This window comes from Geotrypetes seraphini, chromosome 9 (genome assembly GCF_902459505.1).
Source record: "Geotrypetes seraphini chromosome 9, aGeoSer1.1, whole genome shotgun sequence".
NCBI classification, from domain to species: Eukaryota; Metazoa; Chordata; class Amphibia; order Gymnophiona; family Dermophiidae; genus Geotrypetes; species Geotrypetes seraphini.
The window spans coordinates 119,581,051-119,605,122 of NC_047092.1; the positions used below are offsets into that span (position 1 = coordinate 119,581,051).

Consider the following 24,072-nt stretch of genomic DNA (forward strand, 5'->3'; position numbering starts at 1 on the left):
GTTAGTTTGTGATTACATATTCCATACTAGGCGAAGGTGTTTTCTGTGTTCTATGTGTTCAAAAGAAATGGTTTTCTGTTAAGATTGACGGTTTAGGATTGATCTGTACTAGTCTGGCTTGTTTAGTTTTACAATGGGTGTATTGATGTTGTACTGCTCACTGCAGTATGTAAGATGCTGCCTTTTCCTAGGTACTCATGTGTGACATGTGGCTTGTTACTAAAAATCATGTTTTTAGTACAGATGAGAGGGGAGGGGGGGGTCAAAAATGATGGGCCCCGGGTGTCACATATGCTATGTAAACCACTGGATATACGTACTCTGGATGATGTAGTACCAGATGGAAAACTGCTTGACTTTTCACGACTGCAACAATCATTTGGTATTGCTAAATTTCAAAGTTATAAGTGGTTGCAGTTGAAGCAGGCCATTCAGAAGAGGTTTCCTGAATGGAAAAATGTAAAAACTCAGTATAGCTTGCCGGGCCTGTGCTTCCTGACAGATTTCCTGGAGCATCAGGCAGCCAAGTGGTATAAATTAATATCTGAATTTTTGAATAAGAAGCCAAAAACTGGTCTTAAATACATTTGGAGCATTGAGACTACGCAGCAGATTTCTGTGTCTCAATGGCCATGGATTTGGACTTTGAAGATGAGATGTAAAGCGTCAGCATCTATGAGGCAAACTTGGGGTTTTTTGTTGCATAGAAGTTTTTGAACCCCTGTTAGATTACAAAAATTAGATAGTTCTAAGTCAAATAGATGCTGGTACTGTCATCTCGATATAGGGACACTGGATCATCTGCTCTTCTTTTGTCCCTTGATACTTAGATTTTGGCGATCCATTTGGGGTCAAATTAATAGAATACTGGACGTCCCATTGAAATTGACATATGATGCGGTGCTATTTGGCACGGTATTGATGACTAAAAGCCCAATAACTTCCCATAACAAAAAACTTTTCTTTATCATGACAGGAGTTGCCATACAACTTATTTTGAAGAACTGGAAAAACTGGGACCGGTTAAATTATAATTTCTGAAAGAGCTTACAATCTAAACAGGCAAGACAGACAAACAGGATGTCATGGATACAGTTAAATGGGAACGCCTAACTGTACATTATGTATGTTTAACCTGTAACCCGTTCTGAGCTCTGGGGAATGCGAGATAGAAAATGAAATACTGTATTTTTCGGACCATAAGACACACTTTTTCCACCCCCAAAAAGGTAGGTGGAAAGGGGGCGGTTTTTTCAGCATGTCACCTATCGGCTAATCACCCAAGGCTTTTTTCTTTTGATAATTTTCTGCTTTACCAAAATTGGACCCCTGACGAAGGTTAGTCCGAAACACGGACCGTGTTGGGTCCCTCACCTGGTAAAAGGTTTTTAACCTAAATTTACTTGTCATAATAAAGCCTGCCTGCATCGTGTACAAGGTCTGCAGTTTTTTGCTTTGTTTGTTCTGTATAAGTATTGCTTTCTTTTTCTGTATTGTTGCATATAATTCCAATAAAAAGATTTGAACTAAAAAAAAACCAAAACCAGGATAAACTAGCACTTGGATGTCTTAATTACCAAAATGTTTAAATGCCGATTTTTGAAACTGACTTTCTGGACATCTTGCTAGATTTCCTAGCTGCTGTGCATCCAAAATTCAAGGGGGGGGGGCCATAGTGGAGGCTTGTTACAGACAGGATTTGGACATGCTTAGACTTGGACATCTTGCGGTAATAATCAAACCTTTCCCAAGGCATCCAGTATGAAGGCTTGATGATACGTATAAAAATTTGGAGAATTTACCCCCCCCCCCCCACCGCCGATTGTGACTTTTGCAAAGATACTAAGGCTATTCTAGCAGTTTTATCCAGCCAAATAAATTTTGTAAGAATCCCATTTAATTTCATATAAAAGGAACTTTGAAAATAAACCAGTAACATACTCATTTGGTAACAAACTACAGGCAAAATCATCATTTTGATTGTTTAGACTCTCCCCCACCAAGAAAGATGTGGTGGGTTCCAATGCTCACACATTTCTTTGACTTTCAGCAATAAAGATTTTTCATTTACTGTCATTGTGTCTTCCAATGTTTTTTTGAATCATTATACCCAAATATTTTATTCCCTCTTCTTTCCAAAGGGATGGGAATGGATCAATTAAACCTTTCACACAATGCACATTTAATGGAAGAACCTCTGATTTGCTCCAATTTATTTTGTATCCCGAAAATTTGCCAAATCGATCAATTAATTCCAGTAAATGCGTGATGGATAGTAACACCCTGTGTGTGATTGGTAGACTGCTGCCTTCGTAGAATATCTCTTTACAAGTATGGAACTTTCACTTTACAGCTGTTTGTTAAAAGAATTCAAAAGAATATCAGAAGGAAATTAAAATACATTTATTTCATTTTTAAAATCAATTTAAATTGTTTTTCTTGCTCGTATCTATAAAACAGCAGGATATACATAAAAAATCACAAACTGCTCCCCATTTTACTACATCTTGATAGAGGTTTCTACCATTGCCCAGAGCGCTAAATGCTTCGACGCTCATAGATATTCTATAAGTGTTGCAGCAGCGTCAGAGCATTTAGCGCTCCAGGCTGCGGTAGAAACCTCTACCATGGCTTAGTAAATGGGTGGGTGTATTAGGATAAATAATTTGAAATTCTGATACATTTTTATGAGCCACAAGGGGCCATCCAGCATGCCAGACAGATGAGTAAGTATCCAAAAGATTGAAGTGGACAAAATTAGCTTTTAACTACATAAATGTAGCCAGCTAAATATTCACTACTCCATTCCAGTCTAAATAAAAATTGTCTGAGCACAGATTTAGCCAGACAAAAGAGTGGCTTCTATTGCATTTCCAAATTTAGGCACTCTTTTACTAAGCTGTAGAGGTTTCTAACGCGGTTCGGAGTGCTAAATGTTCCGACGCTCATAGGAATTCTATAAGTGTCGCAGCAGCATTGGAGCATTTAGCGCTCCAGGCTGCGGTAGAAACCTCTACTGTGGCTTAGTAAAAGGGGGAGGGGGTAGCTGGTTGGTGAAATAAAGGGGGAGGGGGTAGCTGGTTGGTGAAATATTCAGTGCTAACTGGCTAAACTTGTGTTCCAAGTGTGGCCCACAAAGAGCTCAAATCTTAGTTTGTACAGTTAGATTTATTTTGTAACTCAGCTACAAATGTAGTTGCTTTGAAAATCCAGGCAAAGTTAAATATAGAAAAATAAAGGCAGATAAAGACCAAATGGCTTATTGTGTCTGCTTGTCTTTGCCATCTATTATCCTTCCTCTCTCTTAGAGATCATATGTTCTTATCTGAAGCATTCTAAAATTTTTGGATAGTGGCAATATTCAGTCCACAATCTAGATAATGTAGGACTGATAGAAGACTGTCCTAAGTTGTCTAGATACTGGACTGAATATTGCCATTATCCAGAAAAGTTACATCGCTGACTACCTTATTCAGATATTCAATACTGGGCAGTATCCAGATAGTGATACCAAATATTTTTGATCACCAGCCACAGTGAGCATTTAAAAAATCCACTGACTGCAGCAGCTGAATATTGACATGTATGTAAATGTCCTCCACTGGGATTTTTACTGTTTTAGGTGCTCCATATAACTCAAGGAGGATGGGAGTGGTTTCAGTCATTCTGAATATTCTATGTATGTGTCTATATAATGGATACTTTTTTATACTGTATTTTTTCTGCATTGTCCTCTCTGCGCCTTTGAACTTGCTGTATCTCACATTTTCCAAATATCATGTACCACAGGAGACAGAGAAGATCATTGCAGAACTGAATGAGACCTGGGAAGAAAAACTGAGGAGGACAGAGGCAATCCGTATGGATAGGTGAGTCCCAACCAGCTGCATCCCCCCAGCTACAGTATTCAGGCATCTTCAGCTATTAGGTCTTTCTCCTTTTAGATGCAGCTAATAACCATTATTTATTTATTTTTTTCACTTCTGCATGTTGGCTGCTTGATTAAAATCAAGTCATACTTAGTTTTTTATAGAATAATTTATTATTGAAGTTATTCAATAGAAGATTGGTCAAACCCACTATATATCTTTTAGGTGCAGATGCATCTTTACATAACACCCACCATTTTGGACCACTTGATCCTTCACTTGATATGACTAAAAATTTTGAAAAACACATTTCTAGTTTCAGAGCAGGTGACATCTGATCATAAGTGACCTATATCCTTTGGGTCCTATTTCAGATCTTTTTGACCTTTGCATACCACTTTGCTAATGATCTCTGATTTTCCTATTCCTATTGTTTTCTAGAGAGGCTTTGCTAGCAGAAATGGGAGTAGCAATGCGAGAAGATGGAGGCACTTTGGGTGTGTTCTCTCCTAAAAAGGTAGGGACTTCCTGCTCCAATCCCTTCCCACTAATCTAGTAAAAGTACGAGGGGCCACTGAAAAGTTCTCAGCCTAGTCTCCATCGAGGACTATACATGTAGGGGTCCTTTTATCAAGCTGCGGTAGGGGTTTAACGTGCGTAATACCATGCGTTAAACTGCCTGCCGCACTAGCCGCTAATGCCTGCATTGAGCAGGTGCTAGTTTTTAGCCGGCCGTGGGTTAGCCGTGGGTGGAAGTTTTTAGCCGGCCGTGGGTGGGGGTTAGAGCGTGATGAAATGTCCGATGCGCTAACCCCGCTAGCGCGGCTTGATAAAAGGACCCCTTAGTCCAGTGATTTTCTACTTTTTTCATTCTATATTTTTCCGACGGAATGAAAAAAGAGGAAAATCACCACCCCCTTTTACAAAATCGTAGAGTAATTTTAAGTGCCAGCCGCGGTGATAACAGCTCCGCTGCTCACAGGAATTCTATGAACGTCGGAGCTAATACCACCGTGGCCAGTGCTAAAAACTGTACTACGGTTTTGTAAAAGGGGGAATAAATGTATAGCCCTCAATGGAAACTGCCCCAACTTTGTTGATTGGGCTGAGAATTTTTCAGCAGACCCTCATAAGTTGTGAGAGCACATTTACAATAGATATTATTTTGATACTCTTTATGAATGGATGAATTAGCTCACATAAACCCACTTGTACTAAAGTGCCATGTTCCTTTGGTGATTAAACAGCAACGTGATACAGGTTCTTTTTTTAAAAGATGTTAATATCTGTTCCAACATGCTTTATATTTTATATTCTACAGTGATAACCTGTGTTATCGGAGATTGTGTTGTTTATTTTTATTAGATTGTTTATTTTAATTATGTATGTATTTTGTACTCTACCTCGAGAAAGGGCAGAATATAAGTAATAAATTAAACTAAGCTAAATTACCAGAAAACATACAAAAATGAAAGATGAGGCAGAGGATTGAAGCCTACAAAATGCTGAGTGGTGTAGAATGAGTACAAGTGGATTGAATTTTTGTTGCATCAAGATTTATAAAGACTAGGGGGACACTCGATGAAGTTACAGTGCATCCCAGGATGCACCAGGAAGGGGCAGGGCTGCAATTTTGAAGAGGCACCCCCAGAGGCAAGAGGGAGTGGGCATCCATCATGCCTATGATCAGAATAAGGTGTATGGGGGGGGAGGGGGTCGGTGGAGGTCAAGGGTCATGGACCATTGGCAGGAGAGATTGGACATCCATCCTACCAATTTTTTTTAAAGGATGGGGCATGGGTTTGGGGAGCTTGAAGCATCAGGGTTTTTTAATTTAGTGTAGTTTAGTTTTTTAAATGGGAACAGCTGCTGTGCATGTGTTGTGGTTAATATTCTTTATAGACTTTTCCCATGGTTTACATAAGAAAAACAGAATGAGGGGTAAAGTAGAGGAAAATCCAAGAAACTCATTACATACTCCTCTTTCAGCTGAGAGGGACAAAACTCTACATGAAGGAGAAATAGTAAAGGCACAATTATTAAGACTACCATAGAACAGCGAGTCCCCTCCAGTGGATTTGACATCATTCACAAGTTAAGGATTTTTCAAGTAAATGATAAGAAAATAAATATGGCATTACTTTCCTTTTTATCCAAGACCAGGCTTCAGACTGCTAGTCTTTGTAGATTCATATGCCAGAGCTATTTTCAGTATCTATGAATGCCTCCATCAAAACTGGAAAAGATCTACATCTGAATAGTAGTTTTCTGTCACCATTCAGTCCCTTCCCCCATCTAGTGCAAGTTAAAGATCTTTTCAATTCAGAGTCAGAACCAGGGTCTACCATACAATATTGCACAAAACATTATCTGAATCATCATGCTGACTTGGTATTTTGTGACCCACTGTGTTTGACATTACTTTGGATATGGTTTTATTTCACTCAGATCTGTTTTCTCTAGTTTTTGAGTCTGTTGCTGTCTTTCCCTATTCATTTTTAGCAGCTTCCTGTTAAACCCAAGGAAGTCTTCCCAGAAACAGTTGGGGTCTATTCCCCCAAGGAGGTTGGTCAAGGGTTTGATTTTGAGTGACATGAATGCTAACTCATTTTTAACATATTCAACTATTGAGGGAGTAGAGACTTGCATAACATATACACAGAGGATACTGTGATCTTCATAGCAATAAATAAACCTGGGAAGAAGGATGATCAGAGAGGAAGAAAAGATCTTGAATAGGGTCTAAGGGACTGGATAGCTCAGGAGATAGGCACAAAATTGTAGAACCTTTGATCTACAGAAGTGAGTTGGTAAACTCCATGTTCATATTCCAATGGAAAAAAAAAATCACAATGTAGTATTCTTAGAGGGCCATTTTCGAAAAGGATGTCTTTGAAAATAAATCAAATAATCAATAAATATACCAAAATAAAGCAAAATGATTTTCAAATTTTGCAACTATAGCATCAACTTCAGCTGGATCTTTAGAATGCCAGCAAAGTAGTATCGTCATTGATCCAAACGCTGGAGTGTGCAAAACATTTTTTACTTTTTTCTTTCTTTTTATATTTTTTCTTATCCTTTATGTGTAGTTCCTTAAATCACACCCAAGTGATTAATTTTTCTTCATTTTATATAAATATGTTAAAACCAAGCCATGATAGTTAATGATAGTACTTAGCTTAGTGCTTGCAACGACACCTCATCCGATGAACATTCGTTTCAATCTGCTTCTTCAGGGCTGAGGTGAATCTTAGAACATAACACGCTGCAAAGCAAATAAAGTAAGATTTAAAACCTTCCCAGAGCTTCATTACCTATCGTTCTATCAGGCAGAGCCTACCTTATAACGTTGCTCTATCCGCCTGTCTGTTACAAAATCACTAATAAAAATGGCCACGGCGTGCACTCACTTAAGAACTGAACAGCTGGCACATAATGAATCATCCTGCCTCGCAAAGCTTCACACAAGCTTCACACAAGCGGCTAAAAAAGCAAAGTGCCCGCGAACATCTTCAGCTGACAGATTATACAGAGCAATTTATTCATCAACAGCAGCCTGCACTGCAATCTTCTTGAAAAAGTGCAGGTAACCAGGAAAACTTAGTCTAACACTGCTAGCCAATCATTATCCTCATTTAGGTCATAAGGGGCCGTTGTACCGGCTTCAAAAATCCTCAGCCCTGAAAAAGCAGATTGAAACGAATGTTCGTCGGATGAAGTATTGGAAGCACTAAGCTAAGTACTATCATCATCTATCATGGCTTGGTTTTAACATATTTATGTAAAATGAAGAAAAATTAATTACATGGGTGTAAAGGAGCTACACATAAAGGATATGAAAAAATATAAAAAGAAAGAAAAAACTATAAAATGTTTTGCACACTCCAGTATTCGGATCAATGACGATACCAGCCAGCTGAAGTTATACTACTTTGCTGGTATTCTGAAGATCCATTTTCAGAGATGGGAATGTCGTAGATCTAGAGGGCATGAATTAAGATTGCAGGGAGGTAGACTTAGGAGTAACATCAGGAAATATGTTTTTGGAGAGGGTGCTGGGTGCATGGATACCTTCCTGGGAGAGGTGGCAGGGTTAAAAACAGTGACAGAATTCCAAAACATGTAGGAAAAATACAAAGGATCCCTATATAGAAAGAGAGGGGAATCAAAGCAAAGTTTAAATGACCTTCACACCTAAAATGGTCTGACAGGTACAACCCTAAACTAAGGCATATATGGGTCTAACCTGCACAGAGAGGCAAGCACAACCCTACAATAAATCAGAGATTGATATAACCTGCACAGAGAGGCGGGTACACCTTATTGGGCAGACAAGATGGACCATACAGGATTTTATCTCCCATCATTTACTACTACTGTATATGCTGCTGTGTTAATTTAGTATCCTTTGTTAATTCAGTATCCTTCTGAACTGTGTGGGAACTCTTGATATTTTTTCTCTCTGCGTGGTGGTATTAGGCATGGATATAACTCTTCTGTACTATTCTTCCTAGCCTTTGCTTGAGTTAGTTTCATCCCTTTATATTTCAACTTCTTTTGCATGGGGTTGGGTTGCAAAATATACACAGTAGAACCTTCTTAGGTTTTACTTTGTGAATAACATAATTTTGTTGAGAATTCAAAGTGCTAGTGAGCTGCGTTAGTAAGTGCTGCCTTATTCCTGGCTGCCCAAGAATGCTCGCTCATGCAATCTAGAGCTCCAACTACCCGAATGGCCTTTGATTCTGAAGTATGACATTTCTTCTAACAATGACCTATGAAGGAAATCTATAACTCAGACAGAGTGAGGTCTCTCACAGCACTATCCCATGTTGTGTTCAGTTACTATTGTCTCTTGGTGAGATGCTTTACAATAGGACAATCTGAGTGCCAGTGATGTGGGCTCTCTTTCCAAAAATCTGAAACTATGGTCAACAAATAAGTAAATGGAAATATTTGAATCAACAAAGATTCAGCAGAATCCTTCTAGGATATGAAATACATTGTTATGAAATACATTGTTTTTTTTCTCGACAGACTCCGCATCTGGTCAATCTGAATGAAGACCCACTGATGTCAGAGTGCCTTTTGTATTACATTAAGGATGGCATAACTAGGTATGAAAATCATTTTGTTTTTGAGAACTTGATTATCCTACATGGACAGAATAAGTTGATGAATAGTGCAGTTTATTGAGCAATGCTTAGAAGGGAATGTAGGGCCAGATAGGGAGGGTAATTTTCCTACTGGAAGATTTATGCCATAAGATTCCTGTTGACTCTATTGACATACCCATATTTTGCCTTAATAGGTGAAATATAGGCATGTTGGGTGCTGTGTTTGTCAGTCAAGGGTGTTTATAGGCTGAATAAAGAGCTTTTTTTCTGAACATTATGGGGTCCTTTTATCAAGCTGCGGTAGGAGTTTAACGCATGTAATACTGCGCCTGCCGCGCTAGCTACTTACGCCTGCATTGAGCAGGCGTTAGTTTTATATCCGGCCACAGGGGATAGCATGTGATAAAATGTCCGACGCGCTAACCCCGCTAGCGCAGCTTGATAAAAGGACCCCTATATTTTGGGGGGACTTTTTTCTTGTTTATGGTACTATCATATTGTAGTTAATTTCACTGGGTGAAATTAACCTGCTGTTTGTATAAGGTTTTTTTGCTTGCACAATTGTTTTCCTGTGAAATGTTTTGCTACTTCTACAGAAGTTACAGGAAATTGAAGCCTTGTATCAAAGGTATGCTCATGGAAGGACACACTGGAGCTTCTAATATCTTTGCATGGACCAACAAAAGAAAACTTTGAAGATGTGAACATATGAAATCTCATGTGCCAAATATTTCTGGGTAAAAATGTTTGCTGGGTCCATAATGTGCAAGGCATTTTCGATATGATGGCTAAGTCTGACTTTGGACATTTTGAGAAAAACTTGGGTGGAGGAAATGTCCATTTTCGAAACTGCAAGACATCTATCATTAAAAAAAAGATCTATCTAGATATTTTGGCCCTTAGTGCGTCTATTGTTTTTTGGTCATTTTCGAAATTGAAAACGTCCAAATGCAAAACATCCTAAACCAAACCATTTTGACACAGACATGCAGCAGTGCAGTGGGGCACCTTAGGAGGCACTGCTGTAAACTTCACATAAAGGATGCCAGGTGTACATGTCACCAGAACCACCTTACATTATATACTGTTCCCTTCAAAACACCCCCAAACCAACTGGACCCACCTGTCTACCACCCCATTAGCCCTTATGGCTGCAGGTATTACCTATATATAGGAACAGTAAGTTTTCAGTGAGTTTGGTGGGCTCACACTGTCCCACACAAGTGTACTTGTTAGGATGGGATATGGGCCTGGGTCTCCTTCTCTGGAGTTCACTGCACTGCCCACCAGACTACAGCAGATACCTGCTTGCTGTTTTACTAGGATTGGCCATACTATCTGTAGCTGTCATAGAAACAGATATGTACTGTTTCATTCAGATCTTTGGGGAGTGGGTCAATGACCACTGGGGGAGTGTGGGGAGCCATGCCTTCATCCCTACAGTGGTCACCTAGTCAGTTTGGATACCTTTTTGACCCTTATTCTTGAATGTTTCTTTTTCTTTGCTATATTGTAGCTCTCCCCTCTTCCATTTGGTTTAACTGTATGTCAAGTCCGCGTATCTTGATTATCCATGTCTATAATTTTAAATTTTGTAATCCATTTTTATTAATGTAAAACACCTAGAATTTAAGATAGCCGTTTAATCAAATTTTGAATAAACTTATAGTTAAAACTTGTAGTCTAGCCCCAAATGTCCAAATTGTGCCCTGGATGTTTTATAAAATGTTTGATTATCACTGCAAAATGTCCAAGTGCTAAGCTTGTCCAAATCCTGTCTTTAACATGCCTTCAACATGTCCCCTTGAGATTTAGATGTGCTGCAGAGAAAAAGCATACAAAAACATCTAGACCAGTGATTCTTAACCCTGTCCTGGGGGGATGCCTAGCCAGTTGGGTTTTTAGAATATCCCTAATGGATATGGGTGAGAGAGATTTGCATATAATGGAGGAGACAGGCATGAAAATATGTCTCATGCATATTCATTAGGGATAGTAAACACCAAAAAGTTACTCTGGCATGTTGGTTGGACCGAGCTTTGTTTTATCCCAGACCTTTCATCTGTGAACATATACGCCACAGTGACCCCTGATGCAGGCGCTCCTCAGACGCCGAAACACAGTGCTGTGTCGGGTCCACAGCTTCTGCTTGTGTCCTTTTCTGAAATAAACAAGTTGGTCTTACAACAGTGATCTTCATTGGAGTGTTCATTGTCCGTTCCTACTATTCATTAGGGATATCCTGAAAGCCCAACTGGCTGGGCGTCCCCTAGGACAGGGTTAAGAACCACTGTTTTGAAAATGAGCCCCATAGCCTCTCTAGTATTATATAATTTAATGAGACCCAATACACTAACATGGCATTCTAATTCCAAACTATGATAACAAAATTGATATATTGGCTTTTTGCAATCTTTAAACTATGCTGCTTGAGCCTTCAGTGTGGTGGTCCATAATGTTCCAAACCGAGTAGGGTAGTGAGGAATGCTATAGTACGTATACCACTAACCCTTTATTTTCTGGAACGATTAGAACAGGCTAATAGGTTCACTCAGTGAAGCTAGAATATCATCCAACAAGTACATAAAAAAAAAAGTCTCTACCAAGAAGAGAATGATGTGGAGCCATGAAGTTTATAAGTTATTCATGACACTTTTCATTTCAATTATATGAAACTATATGAAAAGTTTTGTAAGTTTCATGGTTCCACATCATTCTCTTCTTGGTTGGGCTGAGAACGTTTCAGCAGCCCCTCATATTTGTGCAATACAAATAGTCATGGTTGTTCAAGAAAACACCCTAAAAATGTTTTCAATTTTATGCAAACTAAAACTAATTTATATATGCAAATTCATTTTATCTATATTAATTCATAGATATACACACATATTGTTGATTTGTATGCATTAAAAGTTTTAGGCATCTAAACAAACCTAATACATGCAAATAAATGCACATCTATTTTGCAATTGCTGATCATCTTATCTATAGATCAGTATGGAGGAAAGGTACACCAGAATTGCATACAATAAGATTCCTGCTCCTGCAGCAAGTGTGGGCTTAGGGCTCCTTTTACTAAGGTGCGCTAGCGTTTTTAGCACGCGCTGAAGATTAGCACGCACAAACCACGCACTACACGGAAAATACTAATGCAAGCTCTATGGAGGCGTTAGCGTCTAGCGCGTGTAGCATTGTAGTGCACGCTAAGTGCGTGCTAAAACCGCTAACGCACCTTAGTAAAAGGAGCCCTTAGAGTTCAGAAGCAATATTTGTAAATAGGCAGTGTGAGACTGTCGTGTTTTAATCCTAGCTGTGCCACTCTGTGCCTTTACATTTTACAGACTCAATTAACAAGGATGATCTGAATCTTAATTATATATTTTCTTTATATACAAAGATATTTATTCACTCAACATTAGCATGCACTATCTGCCACTGCATTTATTGGAATAACATGAGGGTGGCAGCACATAATGCAAGCTAATGTTTAGTAACTATGCCCAAAATAATAACAAAAGGGCCTTTTTATTAAGCTGCAATAAACGTTAGCGCATGCAAACCGTAGCTTAAAATGACTTACCGTAGAATGCTGTCAGGTATCTTGCAGTGCAAATTAGCATGCATTAAAAAGTATTTTTTAATTTTTGATGGCAGGACATGTCTAGGAGCAAAGAGTGGACATTCTTGTACTAGTTAGCACAGCACAGCACAGCATTTGCTATCTGATTAGTGCAGGATTATTAAGTGAACCCTTACTAATTACAAACTAGGTGTCAATAAGGGCTCATGTACTAATTTTTTCTAATGGCTGCATGCTATTGACAACATTAACGCATGGCCATTAATAGAAAAAAATAGAAAAAATGCCTTAGCATTGAGAAAAATCCACATAAGGGCGCTCTAAGGCCACTTTTTACTACAGCTTAGTAAAAAGACCCTAAAGTAGATTATGACATATCTTAGTGGTTAAGATGGCTCTTGGCTAGTTATTATTGCCCAGACAATCAGTGTCTTTTTTTGTAGGGTTGGCCGAGAGGAAAGGAGACAAGACATTGTGTTAAGTGGACACTTCATAAAGGAGGAACATTGTATATTCCGGAGTGACACCAAACTTTCTGGTGAAGGTATTCACGATCATTCTGCTTGTTACTGCTGACCAGCTGCTATGGCCAAATAATATGTGTTTTCCTTGAAAAAGAAATCAATTTAAAACTCAGGGTCTGTTACTAATAAGAACTGTTCTAATCTTTACCTTTTCTTTGGTAAATCATATATTTAAAGTAAATTCAAATTTTATGCAGCTATACTTCACAAAATTAAATGTAATACAAAATAATACAAAAAAACCAGATTCACTTAAAAAAAAAAAAAAATTAAAACCCAAGATTGTGAGTTGGGCTGCATGGAGATTAAAACCAATCTGCTGAATCTTTTTTCTTCCAGACCAAAGACCAGGCTCCACACTATGAATTTTATAGCCTTTTCCCATCTGCATTTTGTCAAAGTCAATTTATTACCTTGGTCCCATGGTAATCAAATTCAATTCTCCCTTCTCCTTACCTCTGGTCCCAATGTGAAAATATCTGCTGACACCAAAAGGAATTTTATGACCCTCTGACTGTAGGAATCTGGAGCCCACCTCCCTTTCCCATCTCTGGTTTATCTATAAAGGCATATGTCTGGCTCATAAAACTTTCAAAAAAGCACTGAAAATCTGATATGCCATGGGGCCCTCACATGCCATTCACAGGCCTGGAGAATCCCTGTTCTCTGTATTTCTAAGACAAGCATGACCAGAGTGTGAAATATATAATATCAACTATTAATAATTTTATAATTCACTCATCTCCCCACTTGATCAGTGTCCTGTTTATATTCAGTCATAAAAGAGTGTAACAAAGCAAATAGGCTAGGAATTATTTTTGAAAAGGGATGGCTAATAAAACTAATAATGTTATAATGCATCTGTGTCGCTCCATGGTGTGACCTCACCTGGAGTATTGCGTTCCATTCTGGTCTCCTTATCTCAAGAAAGATATAGCAGCACTAGAAAAGATTCAAAGAAGAGCGACCAAGATGATAAAGGGGATGGAACTCCTCTCGTATGTGGAAAGACTAAAAAGGTTAGGGTTCTTAAGCTTGGAAAGAGATGGCTGAGGGGAGATATGATTGAAGTCTAAAAAATCCTGAGTGGAGTAGAACGAGTACAAGTGGATCGATTTTTCACTCCATCAAAAATTACAAATACTAGGGGACACTTGATGAAGTTACAGGGAAATACTTTTAAAACCAATAGAAGGAAATATTTTTTCACTCAGAGAATAGTAATGGCCAGAGGTTGTAGTAAGAGAGGATAGCGAAGCTGGTTTTAAGAAAGGTTTGGAAGAAGGAAGTGATGTTATTCTGGAGAATGGCTGCTTAGAGCGGGAGCTTCGTTTAGACTTAAGAGAATTGTAGTGTTCATAGCTTCCAGAGCTCTGCTAAATTCTTACTTCGGGTGCTATTGGGTCAGTGATGCTAAAGCAACAAGGAAAAGACTTGAGAAATTTAAATATGCTGGAGATGTGGGGGAAAAATCGAGTTCAGAGGTTGCTAGCGGTGTGGTGGAAAAAAGAAAGATGGCGGAGGCGCAGTCAGCAGCCTCGGAGTCAGAAGATGAAGGTATTCCTGACCACACACTCGAGGAGGGAGAGGCATTAAAGAAATTAATGCACGCATGGTTCCAGGAGTTGAAAGCTAAGATGGTGTCTGCGTGGATGTTAAGACAGCCCTTGCAGAGCTTCATTTCAAGGTTAACGAGTTGGGGGCTCAGGTTTCAACCTCGGAGGACCATGTGGCAACTATCACCTTAGTGTTGGGCCTACCTGAGTCAACGTATCGTCTGTCCACCGAACTACAAGATCAAGCCCAGGTAGAAAACCTCGAAAATAGATCCCAAAGTTGCAATTTGCGATTTAAAGGCATAATGGAGGTGGAGGCACATCGAGACTGTAAACTGGTGGTGTGGGAGTTTTGTGAGCAACTACTGTTGGCCGATGGAGCAGATGTGCTGGACAGTGTGATCCTATTGCAAGCACATCACAGCTTGGGTCCAGCTCGTGGACAGGACCCTAAGGATATTATCGCCTGCTTCAGGGATTATACCCTAAAAGAGCGCATTATGTTAGTGGCATGGAGGCAGGCAAATTTTCGGTGGAAGGATCTTGCAGTGGGAGTGTTTCAGGACCTGGCTTGGTCTACGCTGCAGAAACACAAAGCTTTTAAAGAAGTTACCCAGGTTCTGTGAGTAGGAAGATATAAGTATTGTTGGCTCTTCCCTTTTGGAGTATGGCTGACTTTTAATGGCAAGTCCCAAAGAGTGAGCACTGTGGTAGAAACATGGTCTGCATTGCGGGAATTGGGCTGTGAGAATCTCCCTGCTGTTTCTAATGTAGTGGCTGTGGCTACCACCTCCAGCTTGAGAGGGATCGGGCAAGAAATCTGCCAAAGCTGTCACTTGAAGCTTTAGATTTGTTCCTTTGCTATTTTTGCTTTGCTTATTGTGGACAAGAGTTGCAGTGGTAGTATTGTATGTTAGATCTTGCCTGTATACTTTGTTAATCCTATTGGGGTATTGGTTAATTGAGTGGGTTTACTGTTGGGTGCATGGGATACTGAGTGTGGGTGTGTAGTAGAATGTGTGGGTTGGGGATGTGGAAGTGTCTTTTACTCGTGGATTTCCCGGGGGTGGAAGCAGTTGGGATTGGATTTTCCCCCCTAGGATGATCCACTTTCATTAGTTATACAGGAGTTCTGTGTGGTTTCCTGTTATTGGGATATGGAGAGGTGGGATAGTAGGGGGGAGGGGTCAAGTATGGGAGAGAGGGCTACTTTTGAGTGTCACTGGGGAAGTGATTGTGTGTGGGTAGCCTTCTGTAGAGGATTGCATTTTCTTCAGGCTTGCTGGTCTCTAAGGGTGGGGATCAACCCGGAGACCGGGGTGGGGGGGGAGGGAGGCTGGTAAACTTCTACACATTGGGTCATGGAATGTTAATGGGTTGAATAGTCTGGGTAAGCGAAGTATTGTGTACAGAGAACTGGTGAGGATGAACAGGGATATATGTTTGCTCCAGGAGATGCACTTGCGACCCAGAGATGAGGCTGTGTTGCGTTCACCTCATTTTGATCAGGTTTGGTCGCCTCTGGAAGAGAGGGTGGGTAAGAAGGTAAGGGGGCTTGTCATACTTGTTAGGAAGGGTTTGGTAGTTCATCGAGTGTTTCGTGACAGGGATGGTATATGTTTGGCTCTTCAGGGTTCATTGCAGGGCCGCAATATTACGATTATTAATCTCTATGCTCCCAATGTGGGTCAAGCTGGGGTTTTATTTTACTCTATTAAGGCTCCTTTAGTGGAATTTGTGGAGGGTCCTGTTTATCTGGGGGGTGATTTTAATGTTATACCTGATGTCCATCTTGATAACTACACTGGAGGGGTCGAGAGTGCCTTTTAAGACCCATCATAGGGCATTGCTCTCATTGTTGGTCTCGTTGGGATTGGTGGATTGATGGAGGTTACTACATCCTGTTCAAATGACTTATATGCATTATTCCCATGCCCACCAATCGTATGCTAAAATAGATGACATATGGGCTCATCATGATATGTGTGTGTGTGTGTGTTGGGTGGGAGGTAATGCACGCTCTGATCGGTCAAATTCAGATACCAGATCATGCCCCTAATGTGGATTTCTTGTGTGGGATTTTGGGAGGTTTTTTTTGGGGGGGTCTACATTTATGGTGTCTTAATGAGTCTATGTTAAAGGATCCCAAAGTAGTGTGGGAAGTGGATGCCACTGTTGCCCTGTATCTGCAACATAATGATAATGACGCAGTCAGTGATGCTACTCTATGGAATGCATTGAAAGTGGTGAACTGGGAAGTGTTCATTAAATGGGGGGCGCACTTTAAGCACAACGGTCTCTTGTCCTTAGGGAGCAGTTGTTGACTCTTGGGAGTATACATCAGAGACATCAGGACCCTCGTGTTTATGCGCAGCTTCAAAAGGTGCGCGCCGAGCTTTCTCTTCTGCAGATGCAATATGTGGAATTTTTGTGTTCTCGACTTCGGCAATCGGTATATGAATGGCATAATAAGGTGGGCTCGAAGCTGGCGCTATTTATCAAATTCCACCAAGACAAGGTAACCATTACGTGTATCATAGATTCAGCAGGTGGGGATCATCGTACTGATTGGGCCATTGTGCGAGTTTTTCTTTATTATACTAACCTTTATAGTGCATAGGAAAGGGTGGGTTCTGACCGCTTATTTGAATGCGGTGAATGTGCCTAAGTTATCATCAGCGGATAGTGAGTTTATTAATGTTCCCATTTTGTTCGGTGAGGTTCTGGGGGGTTATTAAACTGTTGAAGGCAGGAAAATGGCCGAGGTTTGACAGTTACATAAATCAGTTTTACAAGCAATTTCGAGAGTCTTTGGCTCCTTTATTGGTGCGGGTAGCTATTGGGGTTTGTGCGGGGCATCTCTATCTTCGAGCATAGGGGAGGCGGGTATTTCATTGTTACTTAAACATGAGAAGGATCCCTTGGGGTGCGGTGCTTATAGACCGATATTGCTTTTGAACACCAATGCTAAAATTATAGCTAAAGTTTTGGCTTTACAATTGGGGTGGTTTCTTCCCATCTTGGTACATCGGGATCAATTTGGCTTTGTCCAGCACCGGCAGGTTAGTGATAATATTCAGAGGACTCTGCATCTGTTATGGGCCGCTAGTTAGGCCTCGGATAAAATAGCTTTTTTGACTATTGATGCCGAAAAAGCTTTTAACCTTGTTAGTTGGGAGTTTTTGTGGCAGGTGATGGACAGAATGGGTTTGGGTCTTATTTTATAGACTGGATACAGGCATTTTATAAGGCGCCTCGGGCAACTATTCGTATTAATGGGGGATACATGGAGTTCTTTCCTATAGAGCATGGGATGCGGCAGGGCTGTCTATTTTCCCCACTCTTGTTTGCCCTTTCGATGGAACCCCTGGCTATTTGTATTAGGGAGCATTAGGAGTTGTGGGGATTAGAGTTGGGGATTAGAGTTTGCAGACGATGTTTTACTTTATGTGCGGGACCCAGCGGTCTCCCTTCCTATTTTACTGGAGCTTTTTTTGGAGTTTGGTGCGGTGTCGGGTTTCAAAGTAAACATGGACAGGAGCTACTTTGGGGGATAGTGATATTTAACAGTTATCGGAGCGCTATCCATTTTGATGGGCTCCCAGGGACATTCGTTATTTGGGAATTCGATTCTATTGGGATGTAGCCCAACTATACGCTTTGAATTATGCTAACATAGTTCAACAGATATGGGTCGATATTAAGTGGTGGCATGGGTTGTGGTAAACAAAAGGCCCAAGTCTTCATGTCAAGCGTTCATCATGCTGGTTAATGAGGGAGTAAGACTTTCACATAGCAGTATACCATCGAGAGGCGACCCCTTTTTGTTATTATTAATTAAAGATATCTGCAAAAATAGGTCTGGAATATCTTTTAACTGCCCTACATCTTGGAAGAGAGCAGTCAAGCAGTGTCTCAGTTGTAACCAGCGATAATGTTGATGGTGAGGTAGGTTATAGCATGCTTGTAAGTCAGCGAAGGACATCCATTGAGAGCTCTTAATTAAGTCCTGAAGAGTCCAGATACCACAATTCTGCCACGATTTCCAGTTAAGAGTTCCATCCTGTATCTTGATGCAGTCATTATGCCACAACAATATCCAACGAGACTCGTGCCATTTCCATCAGGTTATCGTAAGCCTTCAGCACAACAAGTGTAGAATAATAGATTGGTTGTTTTTTATCATTTCATTGTAGAGGGGTGGATAGCACAAAAGCAAGGCGAGTGCTTCCGTGTAGACTCTTTTCCAATTGTAGCCAAATAGGAGGGTTAGGTGTGGGACGAACATCTAACCACAGTGAACCATGCCTCAGTGGCTGGGTAACTACATCAATGGAGCCAGGCTGACCTACAGCGCATTTTGGAGAATAATCAAAACTGTACTGTTTGACAGATTCATCTCCTAAACAGAAGCCACACTAAATTCATAAATTTATATTTTCCATCTATCTATTTCTTGTGTAATATGTTGTACCCTCACTTTTTGCATTCTGTAATTTGCTAACTGCCCAGCTTTCTACCTTGGGTTGCATACTTGAGATCCATATTACATACTTGAGATCCATATTTTCCTTATGTCTATTTCTTATATAATATGTTGTACCCTCATTTTTTGCATTCTATAATTCACTGATTGTCCAGCCCTCTTCACTGTGAACCGCCTAGAAGTCATCTGACTATGGCAGTATAGAAGAATAAAGTTATTATTATTATTAATTTCTTCCAAGCTTCGGCAGTTCTCTTGCCTTCTGCATTACTTGCAGTAGTTGTGGATACCACAAGATTTTCAAGATCAAGGGTCTCAGATATTTGCTGTTAGGAGAATTCGTTGCTGGAGTGCGATGTGCACATTCCACTTCAAATTCCCACTCGAAAGTAATACCGAGCACCTTCGGTATCAGAGATTAAACAAATTTGATAATGTTGGTGCCCTCCTTTCCCTCCAGTAAACCAAGGGTCCGCAAATTATTTCTTCAGGCACGATTACTAGCATCATCAATTTCTTGTTCCGAAATCGTGATTTTTTTGATTTGCCCTTTGATTTGCTTAATATGTTTCTCAGTGGCAGTTGATTTAACCTCAAGATCAGATACCCGAAGTTTAAATTGGCTCATTTTAGCTGTCAAGTTAGCCAACTCGTCTATGATTTCTTTGGTTTTGTTCATAATTTCCTCTTTAGAATGTCATAATTCCCTCAGTGTCTTGAGTTCCTCTAAAATCTCAGAATTGCCGCCATTTTCTGAGCTTGGCAACGGTGTCTTTGAAGGAGATCTCAGCACATCAGGTTTGTGCCTTTTCCCTGCTTTGTTAGTAGCCATCTTACCCAGGTATTCAGACATTCTTGTAGTAGAGATGTTTAAAAATAATAATATGAAGTGCAAAAAGAGAATACTTAGAGAGTTCTAGTAGTTATTAACGCCATGGGGAGAGCAACTCAATCAGGCTGCCATTCCTCTCAGGCACTCTAGCATCCCTTCCCCTCCCCCCATTCTATTATATTTCTAAAATCTTTTATAAAAAATTAAAAAAAAAAGGTTTGGACAATTTCCTGGAGGAAAAGTCCATAGTCTGTTATTGAGAAAGATATGGGGGAAGCCTTGGCTTGATGGACCATTGGTCTGACCCAGTAAGGCTATTCTTATGTTCTTATGGAGTTGAGCAGACTGGATGGACTGTACAGATCTATATCTGCCATCATCTACTATGGAGGTTATTTTAGAAGCTCTATACCTGTTTTGGATATTTAAAAACCAGCATTTAGATGTCCAAATCCCAATTTTATAAAGCTAGGATATGAATATCTAAAACTGCAGTCAGTGACGTAGTGAGGGAGGCAGTGCCCCCCCCATGCCTCCTCTATGCTCCCTATACTCCTTCTGCACCCCACCACTTGCGCCCTCCCTTCCCATCCTATACCTCTTTACATTCTTCACCAGTACAAGCAGCTTCTCCAGCCTGCTGCTCGCATTGGCATTGCTGTCCCCCTGATGTCACTACCTGGCCCTGTGACCTGGAAGCAGCAGGATGGAGTAGTTGCTTGTGCTGGTGAAGATTTTAAAGAGGTACAGTGGAGTGGAGAAGGGAGGGCGTAGCGTGGGGGGTGGTGGAGAGGTGTGATGCCCCCACCAAGATGGTGCCTGTGGCGGTCTGCCCCCTCCTTACTATGCCACTAACTGCAATGTGTCTATATGGCAAGGGGACATAATCTTGGTGTGTTTTGAGTGGTACAAGGGAGGGGCCAAAACATTAACATCCAACTTTTTTCTCAGAAGGGGAAGAAACACTTATGTTCAAAAGGATGGATGTCCATATTTAGACCTGGTACTTGGCACATGCAGGATACAGAAAATGTGCTCTAACTGAGCAGTTCTGCATTGATGAGAGTAAGGAAAATCACAGGAGGACTCACAATTTAAAAAAAATGAAGGAAAGTAAAGGAAATTATAAACAGCTACTGTGAGATATGAATCTGCAATTTCTGATCCTTGGATCTAGTTCTCAGCTGGCTGCTCTAACCATTAGGCTACTTTACCACATGAGTAGCTGAGTGGCCAGTTTATAAGGATATTTATAAGGTGCTACACAGACATCATTTTGCCCTGTTCATAGTTTTGACATTACAGTTTGTAAAATGGATGTTCATGCTGGACATAGCCATTGCTTGGAAGTCTATTTCTCATGCATTTTAGAACAAGCTGTATGGCAGCAAATTCTGTTCTGAAATCCTGTGAAATAGATGTCTATATCTCACATACAGTCTTGGACATCTAAATTCTAAGTTGAAAATTGTTTCTAAAATCCCACTCCATGTTATTATGCTAAATCCACTACTAATTTACAGTATGAACATCAGCAATAATTAGTCACAAGTCCCAAATCTGTAATGGCTCTTCCATAACCAGAGGTAGGGATTGGGAGGCCAGAAGGTAGATGGAATCTCTGAGATCCTAAACAAAATATAGTTTCAAAGATCTTCTGTCTTTTTGAAGTACTGCTCTCTTATACCCCTTTCTCAATAAAGATGTGGTCTTTAAAGATGATAGATGAATCTTATAGCAAGAAATTAGTGATATAATCATTATTGTGCTTCCTAGTCTTAAAATTCTTCTTTCTTCTTGCATACTGTAGTGGTGGTAACACTGGAACCATGTGAAGGAGCAAACACTTATGTCAATGGCAAGAAATTGTCAGAGCCCACCATTTTGCGCTCCGGTATGTGATGCCTTTGGAAAGTAAAAAGAGTTAAATGGGTATGACTTGCAAGAAGTGGATGTAATATGCTTTTCATGTCACAATTACATATATTTTAATTTTGTCATCTTTTGCTTATTGCTGGCCTGAAGAAAAAGGTTCTGCCTTCAAAAGCTTAAGCTAGTTCAATACAAAATGCATCACCTTATTTTCCATTCCTTATGTTTTATTTTATTTCTATGTATTATCATTTCAAAAGTAGTGATGCTTGAAATTCAGCCTGGGTGACTGTTTTCTATGCTTCTGTAGTGTGATGGTGATGGAGCAGGAATGAGAGAAAGACAGGATGGGAAATGGGAAAGTCTCCCTTTCCAGTAATGCACTTTGGTACATGTCATATAACTGAGCTGTCCAGTATTTCATTAATTAGAAGACAGAGGAATCTGCTGATTGCTCTCTATCTTCCTCACCTTATAGGAAATCGTATCATTATGGGAAAGAGCCATGTATTCAGATTTAACCACCCCGAGCAGGCAAGGCAGGAACGAGAGAGGACCCCTTGTGCAGAAACCCCAGTTGAGCCAGTAGACTGGGCTTTTGCACAACGTGAACTACTGGAGAAACAGGGCATTGACATGAAACAGGAAATGGAACAGAGGTAAGAGGAAATGAGAGTGAGAAAATGGTATCAGTATATTTTTGGTTTCATAGCTAGAAGAAAGGAAGAGGGCGAGTGGTAGCTGTTAAATAATTTTGGAAGGGTGATACTGGCAAAGTTCTCATGTCATGCAATTGCCATGATGGAAAACACATTGGGAATAATGACAGTCCTTTCCAGGCGAGATGGTTATGATTGTACTCTCTTTGAAAAACTGAATGCATATTATATGAGTACAATATCTAATAATCTTCAAGGTATTGTCCATTTTTTTAGTCCTACTAATGTGATTTTCATTGTGGTTATGAAATGAATCAGCTCATAGATTTTGTCTTTCTAGGCTTTTTTGTTGATATGATCATATCAGATTCCCATCTAAATTTCACAGGCTTCAAGAGCTGGAAGACCAGTACAGAAAGGAGCGGGAGGAAGCCACCTACCTGCTGGAGCAGCAGAGATTGGTATGTAAGAGAGCGCTTTTAGAACTTTTCATTTTTTAGTAAATGTGGTACCTCTGAAAGATTTCAGATTAATAGAACTGGAAAGTAGATTTCCCTGTTTATATACAGAACAATTTGCAGCACTTGTGACAGTAGTTGTTCCCCTGCCAATAAATAGTGCAAATCACTCCTAATTATCCTGCTCTGGAGGGACTCTCTCTAAGCTTCAGAATGAATTCAGTGGGCATGCCTGTGCAACTATTAGCACCTCTAGTGAGACTCCCAGCACTAATGCCAATTAGTGCTAAACTGTGATGATGGATTGATTGCTATGGATACCAATTAATTGGAAACTGAACGGAGACCAAATAAGAACATAAGAATATAAGAAATGCCTCTGCTGGGTCAGACCCGAGGTCCATCGTGCCCAGCAGTCCGCTCACGCGGCGGCCCAACAGGTCCAGGACCTGTGCAGTAATCTTCTATCTATACCCCTCTATCCCCATTTCCAGTAGGAATTTGTCCAATCCTTTCTTGAACCCCAGTACCGTACTCTGCCTTATAACGTCCTCTGGAAGCGCATTCCAGGTGTCCACCACACGTTGGGTAAAGAAGAACTTCCTAGCATTTGTTTTGAATCTGTCCCCTTTCAACTTTTCCGAATGCCCTCTTGTTCTCTTATTTTTCGAAAGTTCGAAGAATCTGTCCCTCTCTACTCTCTCTATGCCCTTCATGATCTTGTAAGTCTCTATCATATCCCCTCTAAGTCTCCTCTTCTCCAGGGAAAAGAGACCCAGCTTCTCCAATCTCTCAGAATATGACAGGTTTTCCATACCTATTATCAGACGTGTTGCTCTCCTTTGAACCCTGTCAACTAACGTCATATCCTTCTTAAGATACGACGACCAATATTGGACGCAGTACTCCAAATGCGGGCGCACCATCGCCCGATACAACGGCAGGATAACTTCTTTCGTTCTGGCTGTAATACCCTTTTTGATTATACCAAGCATTCTATTCGCTCTCTTAGCGGCCGCTGCACACTGTGCCGACGGCTTCATTGTCATGTCCACCATTACCCCCAAGTCCCTTTCCTGGGTACTCTTATTCAATAACATCCCTCCCATTGTATAG

General features: G+C 40.3%; 1 protein-coding gene across 3 annotated transcripts in view; it reads left to right on the forward strand.

Annotated features, from left to right (window-relative positions):
- Positions 1-24,072, forward strand: part of KIF1A (kinesin family member 1A) — a 627,076-nt gene that overhangs the window by 249,071 nt on the left and 353,933 nt on the right. For all 3 annotated transcript variants that reach the window (XM_033958697.1, XM_033958695.1, XM_033958696.1), the window contains 7 exons: positions 3,790-3,869; positions 4,311-4,386; positions 8,910-8,989; positions 13,013-13,113; positions 21,778-21,861; positions 22,318-22,498; positions 22,887-22,959. In XM_033958697.1, coding sequence (XP_033814588.1) covers positions 3,790-3,869; positions 4,311-4,386; positions 8,910-8,989; positions 13,013-13,113; positions 21,778-21,861; positions 22,318-22,498; positions 22,887-22,959 — 675 coding nt within the window. The remainder of the gene's footprint in view (positions 1-3,789; positions 3,870-4,310; positions 4,387-8,909; positions 8,990-13,012; positions 13,114-21,777; positions 21,862-22,317; positions 22,499-22,886; positions 22,960-24,072) is intronic.